Source organism: Erithacus rubecula, assembly GCF_903797595.1.
Source record: "Erithacus rubecula genome assembly, chromosome: 6".
Taxonomy (NCBI): domain Eukaryota; kingdom Metazoa; phylum Chordata; class Aves; order Passeriformes; family Muscicapidae; genus Erithacus; species Erithacus rubecula.
The window spans coordinates 48,883,735-48,903,792 of NC_136688.1; the positions used below are offsets into that span (position 1 = coordinate 48,883,735).

Genomic DNA, 20,058 nt, shown 5'->3' on the forward strand with positions numbered 1-20,058 from the left:
AGCCCAGCTAGCATTAGTGCCAGGACAATTTTTAATGGGAGGAATCTCACCCCAGCCCTTGCAGGAAACCAGAAGAAGCTAAAAAGCATGAGATTCAATCACACACACTGAAATTGTAGCACAGCCTGATATTTTCTGAACAGTGGGCAGCCTTCTGCTCCATCTGTAGCCTATAAAGGAATGAATGTAGATAAGAAAGTGTAAGATACTGGTGGGCACACAGGTTAACCTTATGTGGATTTGCACTTGGAGAAGTTGTATGATGAGAGCTGCAACAGGAGGCCTTCCCTGGGTTTAAGCAGCCTCTGCTGCTGAGACCATACAATCACAAAGCAGGTATCTGTAACACATACCCATCTGTTCCACATGTGCTCACATGCTGTCAAAGGCAACAAGGCCAGGAAGAACCCTCCAAGGAACTAAAAGACACTCAAATGACCACATACTGCACTGCTACATCCTTGCTGCTGCACTTCCCTGTGTTTCCCATTTCAGATATCAGCTATGTCAAGCAAGGCCACCTCTTGTGCCATAGTCTGCAAAAAGCCTGTCACAGCAGAGCTATGATCTTGGCAGGCAGGAATCCTTAAGTACTAGTGTAAAGCAAGTAAATAATCATTCATTGTTATTTTTATGTATCTGTGAGCCTTCTCTAATAGGTCTTGATACTATTACAGTGCTGAGGACAGGCTGAAATTAGATAATAGTACACACAGCTGGCATCTATTCCCTTGGAAACACAGGTAAAAATGCATTTAATACCTCTCCAGTGACAATGAATATTCATTAATATGACACAGATGTATACTTGATTTGAAAATAAGAACAGTAATTAAAGAGCTATTAAGGTTAAAAAGCAACAAAGGAAATTCAGCTACTGAAAGAGCTGTTCTGGGATCAGCTCCTAACCTGTCTGTGCATGGATAACCACAGGAGACCTGAGATTTTCCACTTGATTATTTTACATATAGGCAGACTGTTTGTTTTGCCTTCCCTCCCCAAACTCTGCCATCTGGAAATGACCTGAGTTCAGAATTAATTTCTCCTGCTCTCTTACAAAACAACTGTGCTCTGCTGAGGCACTTTGTCTTGTTGACTGCTCCAGTGGTATTGAACCAACAAGAAGTGAAAGAGAAACTTTCTGCAGGCTCTTGGGAAGGAAGCTATTTAAAAGTGATCATTTATATACATTACTTTTATTAAAATAGCCTTGGGGATCACCAGTCATGATAGCTGACTTGCTGTAATCTCTGAAAATCTCCATCCCACTGGCCGTGACATTAAAGTTGAATTTCTTAGGGGTGTTTCACAAAGGTTCCTTTGCAGGGGTGAGTTGTGACCCTGACCCAAGCAGTGCACACAGAGTGAGTTATGAGTGAGTCAGGAGAGAGGTATTGGCACTGCTGTGCATGTAGGGGGCGGAAGAGGGAGCAGATGTGTCCCAGGGCAGTGTAGCACGGCAGGACTGAGAGGTCACTGCTTGATCACAGCCAGGGCACACCCTGTGCAATCTCACCCGCTGGCACACAGCCTGCCAGAAGCTGCAGGCTCTCAGCAGGGCTGTGTCACTAGGAGCAGGGCAGCAGCATCCTCCACCCCAGCTGTGCCATGCATCACCTGCTCCCTTTCTGGGGAGGGTCTAGTGGCTAGTTATGCCACTGAAAACAGTAGGACAGAAAATGAAGCAGACCAGGTGGAGAGGCAGACCATTATTTTAATTTCTAACCCAGCAGCATAAACATAAAGAAAAAAGTGAATCCACCCATTTGGCTGGTGTTTCAGGCTGCTCAGTGAGGAGAGTTAACTGCATATTGCCTAGATTAGAAGCAGACAAACTGCATCTGCCTTTGCTCTAAGCTAACCTGTCTGACTTTCTGCCCAGCAGAGCCCGGTGCAGAGCCGTGTCTAAACCCAGTGACAGAGCCTCGGCACCTGCCCTGCTTCTCACACCCGCGTCGGAAAGGCTTTCCTGCCCCGCGCAGCTACACGTGTGCCACACAAGGCACCCTGAGCTGTGCCACCACACCGACCGATCTGATCTGCTCACAAATCAGCGATAAATGTGTGTTCTCTGCCTGCATTGGCTGGTTTTGCTGGAGGACGGGTTTGGTTTGATCTTTTTCCCCCTGGTTTATCCTTCTAATAAGAGAAACTGCCAGTGTTTGTTCTTCTTAGAAACCTAACCTGAGAGTTTTAAGCGGCAAGGAAACGTGATATCCCGGGTTCCCGCTGATTTTAACCCGTTGTACATCCCTCGGCTGCAATCTGCGGTACCCTCCAGCAGGGCTGAAATTGACGCCCGTGAAACCCTCGTGTTCTGCTGTAGCAGCCGCGTCGGAGGGTGGGCGGGTGCCTGCGGGGATGTGCAGCTCCGCTTCCCACCCCGGGCCGCCTCCTCCAGAAGCACCGGGGCTGCCTCCGCCGCCTGGGCGGTGCGGGCCGGGCCGTGCGGGCGGGTGTGGGCGCGGGGAGCCCGACACGCCCCTCGGCGGCGCTGGGCTCCCCGGCGCGGCGGAGCGCGGCGGCAGAGCGGCAGCGCGGCGGGACGGTGCCGCTCCCTATGGCTGCGCCGGGGCGGGCGCGGCTGAGCGCGGCGCTGGCGCTGCTGGCGCTGCCGGCGCTGGCGCTGCTGGCGCTGCTGGCGCTGCCGCCCGGCCGCGGTGCGGCTGGTGATGGTGCTGCCGGTGCTGCCGGTGAGGCGCAGCCCGGCTCCTCGCCGCCGCTCCTGCTGCCGCCGGGCTTGCGGGAGGAGCTGCGGCAGAGGCGGCGCGACCTGCGGCGGCTGGAGGCGGCGGCGGGCGGCGGGGAGGCGGCGGCCGCGGGAGGGCTGGGCTGCGGCGACCTGAGCCGGGCCACGGCTGTCGGCGTGCTGGGCTGGGGCTTCACCAAGGTGGTGTGGCGGGCGGCGCTGGCGGGCGGCGGCAGCGTGGCGCTCAAGTCGGTGCACGGCGCGGGCCGCGAGGTGCGGCGCTGCGTGCAGCGCTACGGGGCCCCGGCCGGCTGCCGCCGCCTGGCCGCCTACAAGCTGCTCAAGGAGGTGACGCTGCTGCAGCGCCTGCAGCACCCCGGCATCGTCAAGGTACGGCGGGCGAGGGGCTGGGGAGCTGCGGGGGGATTGCTGCCGGTGCCGACCCCATCGCCCCGACCGCGACTTCTGCTCTCCCGCAGCTGCACGGGCAATGCTATGACAACAGCGGAGATGCTGAGCCGCGGGTCACAGCCATGCTGGAGCTGGGATCCCCGCTGGAGATGATTCAGCTCCTGCAGACCCCCTGGGAGGAGAGATTTAAGGTAAGAAAACAAAGCAAAGGAGTTTTATCGGTCGGTTTTAGACCACAAACTGGGCAAACCGGCAAAGAGCCGGTGGTGACCGCTGGGGCAAACGGGATTCTTCTGCCGACACCGTTTGATCCCGCAAAGTGTCTGTAAATCGTTTCCCTTTCATTCCTTTAAAATCACATTAACACAGCCCTAGCTTGGTGTCTCCCGGTGAGTTTCTTTCTACATAGAGCGGTGTTAAAAGAACTTCATCTGGGAGGAGATAGCCACAAAATCGTACTCGGTGCTAGTGCGGTGATGAATACCTTCGATTACACGATAACATGAGTTTTGCCTCTATATTGCCTATATATACATACGCATATATATAAATGCAGAAGGGCTTTGGTCAAGGTGCCCCTCAGCAACCTGAGCGTGACTTGGGAAAACCATCTCACCATGCTCCGAGTCTGTGGTTTGCTGTGTGTTACCTGTTCCAGGCACAAGCTCACCATGTGCTTGTCTGGTGTTTCTGATTTTGGCCCTTTAGGAATTACTGTAGTAAAATCACTACTAAACTTCTTTCCTTCTGCTGTAGGTGCTAGGATTGCAGCCCTTCTGGTGAGATCTGCCTCATCCCCTAGGCATCCTGCGTAGGGACCCATATGCTCCCCAGGAATAGAAGTGACTTGTGGCAGGACACTTACTTTGGTTATAGCTTGTTCTACAGTTTGCCTCAAAGGCTCAGTTGGTGGTTCAATACTACTTGTTTGAGTGCCAGAAGGAAAAAAAAAGCATAATGTGAAAAAACAAGGGTATCTTAGTGTCAGGAAGAAATGCTTTGGGCAAAATAAAATCACAGCAGAAGTCCTAAAATAAAATCCCTGTCTGCATGTGGTCCTTAATGTTGAAGGGGAGCCTTGCCATCTGAGCTAGAGGGGGCGTGTGGCAACCGCCTGCTCATCTGTGGGACACGAAGCTGGGATTCTTATGATTGCTTCACTAAACAAGTTAAAATAGCATCAAAGCTTCCACTGTCACTCCTCTTGGCTTGGGGAGTTTTACTTTCTTCAATTTCATACTGGCTTCTACATAGCTTTCCTAGCACCTCATCTTCTTAAACGTGCCAAAGTCTCCTGTAAGAAACCCATGATGCTGGATTAGCTGCTGGTAAAGTTTGGTATGGTGGCGTTAGAGATCTTAATAATCTCTTGACTGCAGAAGACACTAATTCAGAATTTACACTGGCACTGTCTAGTCCTGTTTCCTAATTAGGGTGTCTAAACATATGGGATTCCCCTGTGATGAGCCACATCAGATACCAGGGATTGTTCGAGCTGTTCCAAGGGAAAAATCCCTCACGCCTGCACAGATTGCTATCGGCAGTGGCGAGGGTGACGTGGGGCTGCCTGGCACACCTAGCTGAGGATACACTCTGTCTGGTGCCAGGGCTCTGAAACTGAATGAGAACTGCTGCAGAAAGCTACTCAAGCAAACTGCTGGTGCAGTATAAATGCACTCCTCTAGCTCTAGTTTGTTTAAAATAATTTACCAAGCTTTCTGCCGAGTCAGGTATTGCCTGGCCTTTCCCTGCTGCCAGAAAGTTGTCATAAAAGCAGAAAAGCTGGCAATAAATACATTGCAAGCCTTGAGTAATTCTTCAGAAGCATGATTGTGTGCCCAAATTCATACTGCTGAGTGATGCAGCAAGGCATGAATCTGGTATTAATGACCATGGAGCCGCAGTCTGTATTGAGCAGCATGGGGGAAGGGAGGGGAATCTATTAATTTTGTGCCAGACTGGGAAAAACCCTTCTCATTTCAGCTAGCAAATCAATATAGCTCCTGAAACATGAAGGCTGCTATTGTTTTCCTCACAGCTTTCTCCTCTAGTTCTTCTAACTGCAAATGTCTCTTTTTGTGTACACACATTTTTAAAAAATGTTGCTAAACTACTTACCAGTCAAATCCTGTGGCAATGTTGATAATAAATTTTGTAGCATACATATAATTACCTTTTAAGTTCTATATGCTTTTTTTCCCTTTTAATTTAATTGAATGCCCTCCCCTTTGTTCTACTTCCAATTTAATAGCTGTTTTTCATCTGTTTTTTTCCATGCATATTCATCTTCTCTTTCTCAGATTTGCCTGAGTCTTGTGAAACTGCTGTTTTACTTGGCACATTCACCCCTGGGTTCAATAGTCCTCTTGGATTTCCAGCCAAGGCAGTTTGTTATGGTGGATGGAAACCTAAAAGTGACAGACATGGATGATGCCAGCACTGAGGAGCTGTCTTGCAAGGAAGATAATGACTGCACACTCGACTTCCCTACCAAAAGTTTCCCTCTCAAATGTTCCGTGGCTGGGAAATGTGAAGGAATAAATGAAAAGAAGAATCTGTTCAATGCATATCGGTATGTCCAGCCACGTGGGGGAAGGTCTGGGGTGGTTGAGCTCCCACCCTGCCATGTAGCCTCTAGCACCTTGTTCTTCTTCCAGGCAGTGATTCCCCTCACCTCTGTCAAAGGGTAGTTAAGGATCACTTTGAAGCAAGTTATTTTCCTTATAAGGCGGGAAAATAATGGAGTTGTTGTCTGGTGAGAATGAAGGCATCTTTCTTCTGCTGCTCCCTTCCCCAACGGCCTCTAAAAATTTGTCCCAGAGCTTGCACCTGTAAATTTGCTGTTTGCCAAACAAGCCTTGGTGCTTGACATCCATGGGCTGTGCTTGCTGAAAGCAGTGGCAGTGAGGGTACCTGCAAAACCCCACCAGCTTTGAGTCCCCATTGTTGGGAACAGGCTGGCCAGTGCTTCCCTTCATCTCCAAGTCTCCCTCTGGGCTCCTATGGAAGAGCAATGGAGCAGGGAACAGGCAAGGGTCTGAGGCTGCTGAAGCACTTCATGTAGGCTGAAAATGCAGGGACTTCTGGTCACCACTGATGCTTGGCAGGTCATATCCTGGAAGGAAGCTTTGGCAGCTTGGATATTTACACAGAAGGACTTAGGAAGGGAGCCTGGATTTCCAGGATTCAGTGCTAAAGGGCAAATCCCTGCATAGATTATTGCAGCCTTGCAGTTGCACTTGTCTCTTGTGCACTTGTTGCCTTGAACAGGAATTTTGTGGAAGGGTCAGGAGATGAGTCATCCTGACTTTCCAGGGGCAATAAGAAGGTCAAACCTTTTCAGGGAAAGAGAGGTCTTGTATGAGTCTTCTTTTATACAGGTCTTTTTTTTTTTTTTTTTTTAAATGGGAAATACATTGCTTAGTATACAAAAATGGCCCAGGGGAATAAGGGGAGGCTTTATTACATGAAGCTTTGCAAGGTAGATTTCATGCAGCAAGGACCAGGCTTTCAGCCCAACTCACAAGGAACCATCTGAGACACCAAGATGTGCTCAAACATAACTTTATAACCAAAGCAGACTTACTAGTTGCATATGGATAATCAAGTCACGGGAAAATGTAGACATCTTAATCACCAGGGAAATTAAGGCACTGTATTCTAATCAGCCTGTGGGATTTTTTGCAGGTACTTTTTCACCTATCTTTTGCCACACTCTGCACCACCAGCTTTGCGGCCCCTTTTGAGTGATATTCTGAATGCAACAGGTATCAGCTAACATTCATAAACTTTTTTATTAGAAGTTTCAAAATGGTGTTTCATGGAATTGCTTACTTTGTCATCCTTTTCCTTAAATGTAGGTGATTTACGATATGGAATAAATGAAACCCTGAGAGCTTTTGAAAAGGTTTTACATCTGTACAAGTCTGGGCTCTATCTACAGAAAAGACCTCTTCTTTTAAAAGGTAGTTGATTTGGAATGCTCCAAGTGAAGTAATTACTGAAGGAGTGAGGCACTTGGTAATTGGTCAAATTCCAATCTCCTATACATTTAGGCAGTCTATAGTCACTAGAAAAAACACCAAAAGTGTCTTGTTTTTTGAGCAGGCTTTTGTTGTTTATTTGTTTGTTTTTCTATGGGAGGTATTCATGATTATATTGCTTTGCAAACTAAAAGCAGTGCAGACAGTCTACACAGACTGTGTTTGCACTGCTACTAAATACTCTTCTCATAATGAACATGAGTGTTTCAAGGGAATGATTTGGGATGGCAAACTGAGTGGCTCCTGTCTTGGGATATCCTTACCCTTATCATTTGGACCAACAGGTCTGTTTTCTGGGCTGATATTCAGACTTCCCATTTCACTGTGTGGCTTCTGTCTGCTGAGCACAGGTTATTATGGAAACAGAGTGGGGAGGTGACAGCACCGAGATGAGTTTGGCAGGGCACCTTGGTGCTCTCTAAGTTCCTTTTCTCTGAAGATCATTCTGTTGGACCTGTGGATGGATAAATGTGACTTCATGAGGTGCATTCCTCTGAAAAGGAATTTCACTCACCACCAGTGGTAGAGATGAGGATCAACAAAAGGAAGTTTCAAAACTCCAGCAGTTACTTGGCTTGCATTTTCCTGAGCATTCACATAAGGTGGTGGGTTGCAGAAGGAAATCTCTTTACATGTGAAAGAACTGTAATTTGCACTGTTCTGAACAAAGACATCTGGTCATTTGCATGGAGGGACCAACAGCTTTAACAGGAATTACTGGTACTTTCCAACAACACCTGTCAGTTGGCTTCGCGCTGTGCCAAAATGATCTCCATCCTAGAGGTGTGGGAAGGTGAGGAGAGACTCTCAGCAGTCAGTGAACAATAGCCTGAACAGCACCTGCTCAGGCTTGTCAGGTCTTTTGTCAGGTCTCCTTGTCAGATGAAGGATCTGGCCTCCCTTTCCCCCACTGGAGTTCCTCAGTCTCCTGTTTCTGTGGGTGGCACCATCATGAGTGGGTCAGTCTGTGCCCCATGTAGCTTGGTGCTGGATCTGTGAGGAGCTTCTGCTGTTGAGGCTGGGGTGTAGGAGAGGCTTTTTGAGGTTGGCTTCTCCAGGGAAAACGTGGAGAGCCTGTGGCTTTGCACAGCAGCCTCCTCCTCTTACCCACCTCTGTGGTGGCACCCTTGACCCTCTCCTAGGTCTGTGAGGGAATTGCTGTCCTGTGCTCCACTGTGGAACCAAAGGGCAAGATTTGGGTTTATTTTCACTTTGCAGCTCCACCCCACTCCACCTTGGCAGGCCAGTTCAGTCTGTCACTCTTGCAATTAATTTAAGAGTTTCACTGATTGTGTAGCTAACCAGTCTCTGAAAGCACACCTGGAGTGTTTCCCTAGACACCTCTTTCTGTCCCCAGACTACATCCCCCTGAAGGGTTTCCGAACAGTGGAAGGAGAAGACTACAAGTGCTGGCCTTCCTACAGCCACCTGGGCTGCCTGCTGTCCATCCACAGTGCTGAGGAAGCTGCTGCCATTTGTAACTCCCAGCTGCAGTGTCAGAGCTTTATTGTCACCCAGCACAGGACGTGGACAGGTGAGTTTGGGCAGGATGCTGCCACGTGGTGCTGCTGCTTTCCTGCACAGTGCCTTGAGTCTACAGCACATTCCTTATTCTCAAGCTCAGATGGCTGCTACTGTGGGTATCCAGAAATCCCCTGAGTGTTTAAGGAGATACAAGGGCAATTATGTTCTCTCTCTGCACCTTTTTTCCTCTACAAATTTTGCCCAGGACTGCCAGGTATTTTTAAACACTCATTTCTTGCAGAGATGGATTCACTTTGGTGTTAGGCTAAACAATCCCTGTGGTATGTATAGTTTGCAAAGCTGTGGGGTTTTTAGAGATGAAAGAAGCTGTGTAAAAGAAGGTGGTTACTATTGTTATAATTAAAAAAATCATAGCTTAGAAGTTGCTATCCCCTTTATCAAAACTAAAGCCCCAAGCCAAGGGATTTCCAGAATGTCCCTGTAATTAGCTCTGATTATAGCCTCTTACAGTTAGCATGTTTTCAGAATTATTTTAAATTATCTCATTTAGCTGACACTTCAAGCGTGGGCTAAATTGTTTCTTGAAGTAAAACACTAAATGAGGTAAATGAGTGTTTTCACTCACAATGGTGCTGAAGAATCATGTTTTGTCAGCTCACATGATATTTAAAAAAAAATCCCAAACTACCAAAAATGCAGTTTTTCTGTGGGCATGTGTACAATTGGCATGTGGTGAACTAGTTACATAAGAGCACTTACACGGATGGAACATAAATCTCTTTGAGCCACCAAGTTTCACACCAGCAATGGGTTGTGAGAGTTGTGCCTCTCACAGCACATCTGGCTTCCTCACAGGGCAGCTGCTATTGCTGTGTGTAGTGCCTGCCTGGAAGGAATCCTGCTGGAAACCACAGTGGGGATGCAGGAGAAGCACGGGGGACAGAGACCCTTTCTGCAGTGCCTTGCTGGGGTGCAGTTCCCTGACATCCTGCACCATGCCCAAGGTCTTCAGTGTTTCCCTTCCTGACATTTTTCTTCCTTGCAGTTTCATGGCTCATCCTTGCAGCCAAAGATTGCAGAACTGTGTGGCTGAAATGCCAAGTGCCTGAGTTTGCCAGCTGGATTAGTGAGAGCTGTGGGAATGTGCTGGTTCTCTCCTAGGGCTGCTTGGTAAAGCAAAGCAAGACATAAAAGCCTCTGGGGTTGATGATGCATTCCTTGTGCACACTCTGAGTATCTGGAATTTACTGGGAGTGTAAAACACATCTGTGGCAGGGCAGAGTGACCCTCCATTGAGCAAGCAGTGTGTTCCTGTGCCTCTTGCAATATAAATAGCATGGGTCAAGGTGAGCCTCTCTCCTCTATTAAACTTGCATTTTTATTTCCTTTCCAGGACGCCCACTCGCCTCATTTCAGAGTAGCTGGACTGATTTAATACCGGATGCTAACGCTGTAGTCTATATTAAACGTTCAGCTCCCTCCAGGGAAAGACTTTAAAGACAATGAGATCACATAAAATGATCCTGGGAGGAACAAACTGCTGGGGAGAATTTCATCTGCTGGAAAGAATGACATATTTTATTTTGCTTTGGAATGGGATCTTCCTGCCAGCTCAGATAGAGTCAAATGTTGCTGTCTCCTTGATCAAAGCTCAGATTTCTCATTGCTGCTCTGCTAGCTTCTCTTCTGTTCCCACACTGCTGTTCCACATAAATGGTCTCAGTTTTAGTCAAGTTTGCTAGACTGTGCAATACTTACCTTTGCTGCTTTGGCCAGCTTGTCAGCCAAGAAATAGAAATAGCTGCAAGGGATTCAGCTTGGGCAGGCTTAGTTATTTCAGTCACCTCCAGAAACCTACAGATAATGCACTTTGGAGAAGGTAATGGCTCTTTCTGCAGCTACAAACTGGGTTTTCTTACTATTGCAAATGTAGAAGACTGGATTTCAGTGATGAGGCCAAGATTGCAGGGTTGGGATCCATAACCAGAGGTTGATGATGGGGGTGGTCCTCCAAGGAGGGTCCTGATTCAGTTCCTTCCAGTGCAGGGGAGAGAAGTGGTGTACAGGTCAACAATGGATCCAAATATCTGCGTGTTTGCATGCAGGATTTGGGGTTGATCCTATGTGATTTCTAATACCAGCTCCCATGTATCAACCTTGAAGGTTTTTCTCTGTTACTTTCCATGAAAGAGCAAGACATTCAAATTATTTATATGTAAGGTGTGACTTTGTATAATAAAGAATGACTGTTTATTCTAAGCGTGGTGTGAAGTTTTTCTTTCTTTAATTGCCTAAGTCTTTACTGTAACAAAATGAAGAAGTGCCAGTGTTTCCTACCTTCAGCTCACCTAGCACTGGCCAACCTGTGAGTGCTCCAAGCAGTGTATGAATGTTCCTGAGCCCCCGTGGACACTTAGGTCTTGAAGGACACTGGTTGTACTTGCAGGCTCCTGAGCCTAGAGGAGACAGTGTGATCCCAAGAGCCTCCTGCAAATGGCTTTTGCTAAAATTGGAGATATGGCCTCTGAAAAATAGCTGGTGTTAGTATAATTTCAGGCTGTAAGAGGTGACAGTGTAATGTGCCTGGAAGCAGCGACCACCCAGCATCTCTTCTGTAGCACTGTTAGGAAAGCCTAAATCACCACTGACCTCATGCCTCCTTAGGGAAGGTCCCTGGCTTTGGGCAGGAGAGGACACTATATCCTCTGAGTGATGCCACATTGTTTTCTGCTTATTCCACACCGGAAATCACAGCTTTTGGGACAGGGGCAGCCACGGTGTAGCCATTTCCACGTGGGACCCTTTGGCAGCTGGGCACCCCTGGACTGAAGAGCTGGAGCTCTTGCCGGGAGTCGTGCTGTGTTTTTGATGGTCTCTCCCCGTGTTTCCTAGGGCAGGAGCACACCTTTTCACCTCGTTAGTACTCAATTAACCCACAGCAATGCCTTGGCATGGTGTCTTTCTCATGCACTGTAGCCCCTGCTGCTTACTCCGGGGCTGGAGGTCCCACGGCGATATCAATTAGTGAGAATTGCTAGTTAGCACAACAAGGCTCTTGTGATGGCCACATTACTGCCGGCTTTGTGACAGCTAAGTTTTTTAAATGGACAGGGACAAACCTCTCTCAGCAGGTTCTGTGAAAGTCGAGATTGCTATTGTTTTACATGGACCCCAGTGAGCAGGGCTTCGGACATCTGCTGTGCTCTACATTACCAAGAGGTAATGAGAGTTTATTCCATAGCTCTCAGCCTCCTGTGATACACATCAGAAGTATTTCCCCCAAAGCAAGGCCTTGCAAGGGTCATTTCAGAGAGGAAAAAACAGAATGCAGAAGTCTAAGTCGTTCCAGTTTGCGTTAGAAAGACCTTCCCATCATAAAAGTTTCTCCTGGCAAACAGAACGTTGTGTATTTTAGTCGTATGATGCTTCTTTCATGTGGCAGGTTTTTCTGTCAAGTACTCATTGTAGGGTTGCTGCCAATCATGTGCAGCCCCTTGACAGATGGTGAAGTTGCAGGGAATGCCAGTGTCACTTGTATAAATGTAATTTCCAGCATCAGACTTACAGTTAGACCTTGGGAGAAGAGTCCACTGGTCATGTCTTGAAAGTTTCGAGCACACAGTGATTAACAAGAAATAATAATGATAAAAAAGTAAAGAAAAAGGGAAGCTAGGCTTTAAAGAATTGCAATGCTCAATCTGCTGTTGCCAGAGCAAGTGCCTTTTGTAGGGCATTTAGACCATCCTAAGAATAAGCACATTCTTAGAACCTGAACCCTCATGAACAAATTCATCTGGCTGGCACAGAGAAGTAGTCAGGGCACAAGCCCACCTTTAGGGTCAGAGACTTAGAAATTACCACAAATATGCTGGTGCATGCACTGGTTCTCCTCCTACCTCTGTGCCAGCTCCAGTCTGATTTGGGTGACATGCACTGCAGCCCAATGGTGCCCAGTAAATCCTGGGTGATGGAAGGTGTTTTCTCACCCTGCCACATCTAGAGCTGTAGTTTGACATGCATTTAAGGAAACAGTCTCTGGGAAAAGCAATTCCAACCCTGCTTTTCCCCAGCTTCATGCTGTTATTGTCTGCTGAGGAACTTTTCCCAATGGCTGTGCCAGTTTAAAAGCATGTAGGATTATTTCTCTGCTAGACTGCAGGAAGCAGTTTGTCACCCCCAAGTTTCAGGCAGCTCACACGTGGCTCAGGAGCAGCTTCTGTGCCAGGTCTGTGTGAAGCACCCAAGCTGTTCCCAGCCCTAGGGGGAGGCTGCAGGAGGAAATATCTTCTATACAGCTTTTGGGCCCATGTGGCTCTTTTGTAGCGCATTATCCTTATGCCCCATCTCACTCAGTCAACCTTTATTCATTCTATCCTTTTACTAAATTATAACTGACTCAAGCAACTTTAAAATTTCAACGCCACTGAAAATGTCAGTGCATGCCTAAAAACTGTATTTCAGTAACTACAGTACATGAAAACTCAGATATAAACATTCACTGCCCTTAAAACTCCTGGTTGCTGGAGTCAATTTGTCTCTGCTATAACTGATCAGTATTTCAGCCACCATCGTGGAACGTGTAACAGGAAAGTGCTTGGAAGGGAACAGCAGGGGATCAATTGCAATGGAAACCATGTGTGTTGGAGGAATGATGTTTACCTAAATGTGTCTATCATGTTTTCCCAAAGGATGCTGCCTTTAGGAGAGAATGGATATGAAACTGTTGCTTCCATAGATAAAAGTTAGGAATATAATTTTTTGGACACAAACATTAATACTCTTAATTAATTCTGTATTGTAATAATAGAAATAAAGCCACATCTATAAAGGATAATACCATGTACTCCAAAGATATAAACCACAGTTTAATAAATAGCAACAGATGCTGCATTACTCATGTTCAGTGTGTTTGCAGAGACGTTTACATGACCAGTGACTGCATGACAGATTGAAGAGCAGAGTGAGGGAGACAGAGCCCAGTAATGAAAAATCAACTCCTGGTGCATCAGACAGGCATCAAGTACCAATGAGTGTCATACCTCTATTTTTACATGGCATATTCTGCAAACTTTGATGTTCTAAACAACACTCAGATGAATTTTCAAATTAGTTTGGAGAAAGAAAAGAGGAATCTGTCACAGTCAGCTGGAGGTCCAAATCACACATCTGGATTAACACTGATTTCTGTAAGGGCACCTATAAATTGGTTTTCCAAGCACTGAACTTTGTGGCCAGAAGTCAGAGCACTTTGGTCCTACTGGGTTGGAAGAGATGGGTTTGGGCTTCAGTTTGGGGAATCAGTGAAGTGTGACTCCAGTATCCAGAACGAGCCCTCGTGCTGGATGGGTAGGACCTCAGAGTGGACAATTCCTGCCAACTGCAGTACTTGGGGCAATCCTTCCCCTTGGTTCCATTGTCCCAGTGTACCAACCTGTCAGCACCAGCAATGTGGAGGTGGGAAAGTTTACAGAAGAGAATTTTATGAAAGGTAACACTGAGCCCCTCTGCCTCCTCTGTAGCACTTGCTTAGTTCAGACTGGTGGATTTTCCCTGAGATACGGTTTTTGGCTAATGGGAAAATTTATCAAATTACATTGAGCAGGTCTGGGTGTACCAAGGATGGGTGATAGCTGAAGGGAACAGCTGTCAGGCTTCTCTGCTTGGAATTCAGCTCCTGGCACTGTGTGAGAGCTCCAGGCAAGGGCTGGTGCTTTAGCCCAGCCCAGCTGGCAAAAGTGCTGGGTTTATTGCTAGAGAAGACTTGGCATTGCTGTGGAGGGGATGGAGATGCTGATAGTATTTTAAGAAATGGATGTGGCCTGGACTTTCTGGGCACAAAGTTATCTCCCTTCAGTGCTCCCACTGCCACAGCTGCCTTATCCTCACCTGCTCCCAAAGACCACAACCACTATTCTTCCTCAAACTCAAATCTTTGCCTAATGCCTGCACACTCAAGTCTCCCTGTCCTGTCATTCACTCACACCCCTGCTCCCCATGTGCCATCCCAGAACACCTCTTGTTAACCCCTTGTAAACCCAGACCCTCAACACCCACACGACCCACTGCCTCTTGCAGCCAACACACAGAATCACAGAATCAGAGAATCACTGAGGTTGTAAAATACCTTTAAGTCCATTGAGTTGAACCATTAACCCACCAATCCCAGGTTCATCACTAAACCATGTCTCTAAGAGTCACATGCCATTTTGACACTTCCAGGGACAGTGATTCCACCCTTCCCTGGGGAAGTAGTACCACACAGGGCTGGGGAGCTCTTATTTCTGTACTGTCCAAGGTGAAATAGCCCTGTGTGTAGCAGGAGGCCACATCTGAAAGGTGTAACCACAAGATCAGCCTGCCTTTGATTTGTAACCTCTCTTTTCATTTACCATCGATGGTTTCTAGATTAGCAAGTGCTAAATAGAATGTAGTAATAGCTTCCTGAAAAACAACCAAGTTTAAAGCTGTGCATTAAAATCACATTGCCTTAACTGCATTGTATGTCACATGGTGCATCACACCTTCTGAATCCAAGTCTAGACAAGGCTTAGGAAAATGCAAATTCCAACAATATGTTACATTTATCAGTGTCTATCCCCAAATTTCATCAAAATAAATAGGAGTCTCAAATGGACTTTTTGGCTAAAATCTGCTGCCATACTTACAGTATTGGAAATATCAGATATAGCCTCAAAACTAAGTTAAACACCAGCAACCCCTGAAATTACAAAACAAACACTCAAATTTTCAAATTCTTGTATCTGTGAGTTATGTCTCCCACATAATGTCTTTAGCAAGTGAATTGTTTTTCTTTGCTGGGAAAAACCCTGCTGCAAATTCCCTTACTAATTCAGATGACAGATCAGAGAGTTCAGGTTTAGATTAAAAACCTGATAATGAAACCTAAGGACACAAGTCATCATCAAAAATGGGTAGCTAGAGAGGTGCTTTATGAATGTCTTGGAAAAACTGGAGCACAATAGAAATTCTCTTGGACCTCCAGTAGAAAATGTCAAGAAATATTTTGGCACTGCTGCTGTGTCCTGTCCAGTGATGTTCCTAATTTGCTTGGGGAGGGAGCAATTTACTCCCACTCCTAATTCATCTTGCCCTTGTTTGTTTGTTCTGATTCTTTAAATACACAAGAAACAAGCCATGGTCTCTCCCAATGGAGTTAGTGACATAGTTTGCATTTTTCTGGGCTTGACTCTTTCAGTTTGTGTAGCAAAACTATTGTTAATTAACTATATCAATTAACATTACCTCTGAAACAAAGTAGTGGCACCAGCCTAAATTCACTTGTATCCCGGAGTTGTGTCAAACCCCAAAGTTTTACTGGCAGGGCTAAAGAGCAGTTCAAGATGTACTATGGAAATTGCCTGATCATTGAAACTGATTTGTTTGCTTGCTTGCTATATGAAAACAACAATTAAAATCTCTATCAAGACCCTTATAAATCAGCAACACATGGTTTGATTCACCCAGAAAACCTTTGGTAGAAACTGCTTTCAGCACAGAATAATTAACTCATCTTTAAAAAAAAGTGGTGTTTAAGAACTGCATCTCATTAAATGGTGTTCAATTTTATTTTAACAGTGTGTTTCCTCTTTGAAAAAAATCTGTGAACCAGTGTTATTTAGCAGAGCTTCCTCCATCTTACTAAGACAACACAGCAGCATAAGGATTGGTCTCTCAGCCTCACCTTGTTTTCGTGCTGATAGCAGCTGTCATTCCATGCTAATGGCAAAGCCCATGCCAGTGCTGCCTCCAGGGAGAGGGAGGATGGTCTGCAAAGCCTCACTTCGAATGACCCTGCAGGATGTCACCGGGGCTGTCAGGGGAGCTGCCCCCCTGAGGCAGAGGAGATGGACACAGCATCCCCTTGTCACAGCACCTGGCAGCACTGCCCTGACCCTTCCCCAGAGAGATAAGGCAGTGGCTGCAGACAGATCTGTCCATGGCAGGAGGGACACGTAGGGACACAGCCCACCCATGGCTGTCTCATGGAAACAGCTCCTGCACCCACAGAGCTGGGGCTGGGTGGGACTGGGACCAGCTCCTCGTGTTTTGGCATCTTTCCAGCTCATGATCTGAAGGATCACTGTCCTAGGGCTGAATCTGATGGTGATGTGCTAAGAAAAGCAGCAGCCAACATGCGCTGTAGCTTCTGTTTGAATACAGATATCAGGAATTCTTTGTTCACAGCCATTGTTTAGCAAAGGAGCTTCATTCCTGCTAGTCTGTAGATGAGCTATCTTGGGAAAGGGGAATTGTTCCCACGCCAGGAACCAAATCAAAGTTATACCTTCATCCTTAGAAGTGCAGTTTTACCTTGCCTGACCCTCCCACCCTCCGAGGACCCCACGCTGCAGAGGATGGGCTTTGCACGTTCATGCTCAGGAAAAGAATAGGGAGAACAAACAAAGCACCCCGCCCTCTTCCACTTATGTAAGATCAGAAGGAGAGTGTAGGCTAAGCCCAGAGGACTGGATTTATGGTTTCAGAAAAACCTAGTTATTAAAATGTTATGAAAGTTTTCCTCTCCTTTAAATGCATAAATATGCAGATGAAAGGAGCCATGTGATCTGGCCACTGGCCATGCTGCTGCAGGCTCAATCTAATTATCAGCTGCCAGCTCTGCTGCATTTTAAGTGGTGAACATGATTAAAGATACACAGACAATTGAAGAAAGTTAGATCAGTTCTTCAAGCCTGCTTTTATTTTATAACCACATGGCAGCTTGGCCTTGAGACTAAATCTGTCCTTAGATGCTGAGGGAGAAAAGTTCTGCTGATCAGACGGGTTTTTTCAACCACAAGCTCCACGTGCTCTTGGATTCATCATTTTCATAGCAAGCTATTTGCCAAGTCAGATTGTTTCCCTTCCCTGTTCTGAGCAAAAGGGGGCTCTGAAGGGGGGAAAGATGCAGGTAGAGCCAGGTGTGGGGGGTGGGTCAGGCATTGCAACATTCAGCCAAAATATTCAAATGCTCCCAACCAGAGAGGTGTAAATGTATCTCAGAGAAGTTTCAAAACCAGCATTTCCTGAGGCTTCTTCTTTCTCTTGGGACTGGAAATATCATCAAGAAACCCAGATGTTCTCATGCTTTTGGGGGAGAGTCACAGTCCTGTGGGCAGGATAAGGAACTTGGACTTCTCTTCCAGAGCTGCCAAGTTTTTGAGTTGAGTGTCATTTGCCATTGCAGTGACAGCAAGGCCGAATAGCAGCATCTGTCCTTTTGTCATCCTATTCACCAGGGGCCAGAGCCTGGCTCTGCAAAGTGACAGACCCGTCAAATCTCACACTCTGGGTGTGAAACTCACACTGTGGGTTTTTGCCTCAGTGCTTCCCACAGCTCTGGCTGGGTCTTGTGCTGTCCCCAAGCCTCACCCTGATCCCAGGGCTCTGCAAGGTGGATGCATCTGCTTGGCTCTGCCTGAGAGCTGCTGTCAAGCTGCACCATGCCTGGGGACTTGAGAAGTGGCAGGCTTCTGAGTCACTTGCTCTCATGTTGTTTCATGGCTTTCCAGAAAGATGTCTTTTCAAAAGACAAAGATTTGGCTGGTTTTTAGCACCATTGCATGTGTGGCACTGTCACCCATATGGTCCTGGGAGTGAGTTGGTGTCTGCACAGCTGCCATGGCCCTTTCCAAGAGGGGTGAGCACATCAGCTCTGCCCTGCCTCAATCTGCTGGGTCACTGCAGAGCAGATTGGTGCCCATGCATTTGGAATTTCCAAGCAAGGCTGTTTCTTAAGCCAGGTAAGTAATTTGTGCTGGAAGGTTGCACCCTGCTTCAACCTAGCCAAGACATCCTATTTCATGCATGTTCTACTATTGCTGACCCCCAGTTTCAGCTGGGCTTTCAAGATGCCACTGACTATCTGTGCAGGATCCCTTTAGGGACACCTGCTCCAAGGCACTCTGTGTATCCCAGCTCCCCAGCAGCCATGAGATGAGATTCCTGTGCTCCAGCTTGGCCAAGGGCAGCTGCCTGGTGCCACTGGGCTGTGCCTCAGGGCACTGCTGTCTTTGTGAACAAGCTGTGGCTCTCCACAGCCATGTGGCCATGGTCCCATGTTGTGACAGCACCAAGCTGTAGGTGCTGTGCCACAGCAGGGACATCTCACCAGTGCTTTGTGGGCAGCTGTAGCAGAGGCAGCAGGCTCAGCCCTCCCTGTGATCAACAGAGAGAAATGAGCTCCTTCTGGGGCAATGCATTTGACCCCTATTAGATATCTACTCCTGCACAGGGTGAATTACACCCTCAGAGCACCTATTGATTATAGAAGCAGTCCAGGGTGACTAGCTCAGACACAGACTTGTGAAATGAATCCTTTACCAGGAGCCTGGTGCCAATACTTGTCTCTAGAAGCTAAGAGACATGGCTGGTGCACTCCTTGTGCTGCTGGAAATGTGATTCTACCCCTCTGCTGAGCCAAGGTCTTCACATGTCAGAGTCTGGGGAGAGGGGAGCCAGGCTGTCTCCTTGCCCCCTGATTTACGAGCTAGATGCTGACAAAGTCACTCCATCCTCTGAAAAGGAGCAGCACATGAATGCATGCAGCTCTCTCTTTCCAAGGCTGGGCCTCCTCCAGTTTCTTGCTGATTTAACTATCACATATTCACCCAATAAAGAGAAGAGAGACAAAGCTGGAAGATAAAACTGATTATTACATCTCACACCCGGGCTGCCCCAATGCCCTCCCGCCCTGCTGCACAAATTTTGGGTTTTTAGCCTCCTTGTGTTATATTTGTCAAGACATAAACCAGTCAACAAAATGCATTTCCTCTGTGCCAACAGCTATGCCTTAGGGAGCCCCACTGTAATTTTGCGTTCCCCTCCAAGATCTTCTGTTTCACTAGTGGGACTGAAGCACTGCTGCACTCAGATAACCAAGGATCCCCAAAGACACAGTTTGTGATTACAGATTTGCTAAGGTGGAAATTTGTATTTTTCCCTATTCTGCTCACCCTGCATTGCTTCCCAGATCACATTCTCTCTTTTAGGAATAAAGTAGTGTTGTGCTCTGTAAAGCACAACTGCTCAGTAAAAGCTATTTCAAAACATAATCTCTTTCACTCTTTGACAAAATAAACATGCCTCTTCCTGGAGATTATTCCATTGCAAAAGATAAGCAAAATGGACCAGTTATCAGTGCTACCTCTGCTATAAAGGCCATTCCATACTGATCCAATACATACAGTCAGGCCACAGAAGTCTGTTTTTTCTGACACATTAATAATGCATAAACATGCTACTCTTTCTAGTCCCAGCCAGATGTCTCTGCATTTTTAGCCTACCCTTGCTAATATATTCTCTGGTAGAGGAAAAGAGGATTAATAACATGCAGCGAGTGGCAGGAATATATCTATATATGTTAATAATTTTCTGTTTCTGTTCTCAGTATTTGTTTGCATTTAAACATGA

General features: G+C 46.8%; 1 protein-coding gene across 1 annotated transcript; it reads left to right on the forward strand.

Moving 5' to 3' along the window:
* Positions 1-2,552: 2,552 nt before the first annotated feature.
* LOC306803167 (extracellular tyrosine-protein kinase PKDCC-like) lies at positions 2,553-10,885 on the forward strand. The gene is made up of 7 exons (XM_079308201.1): positions 2,553-3,079; positions 3,169-3,291; positions 5,401-5,672; positions 6,788-6,867; positions 6,961-7,065; positions 8,501-8,677; positions 10,022-10,885. The coding sequence occupies exons 1-7, from the start codon at positions 2,561-2,563 to the stop codon at positions 10,123-10,125; spliced, it is 1,380 nt and encodes a 459-aa protein (XP_079164327.1). The 5' UTR covers positions 2,553-2,560; the 3' UTR covers positions 10,126-10,885.
* The last annotated feature ends 9,173 nt before the right edge of the window (positions 10,886-20,058 follow it).

What these genes read in the sequence shown, in the direction of transcription:
- LOC306803167 (XM_079308201.1), top strand. Translation starts at nt 2,561, where the DNA reads ATGGCTGCGCCGGGGCGGGCGCGGCTGAGCGCGGCGCTGGCGCTGCTG. An exon ending in AATCTGTTCAATGCATATCG is followed by an intron (nt 5,673 to 6,787) that starts GTATGTCCAGCC and finishes GATTTTTTGCAG; the next exon opens with GTACTTTTTCACCTATCTTT. An exon ending in AAGACCTCTTCTTTTAAAAG is followed by an intron (nt 7,066 to 8,500) that starts GTAGTTGATTTG and finishes TTCTGTCCCCAG; the next exon opens with ACTACATCCCCCTGAAGGGT.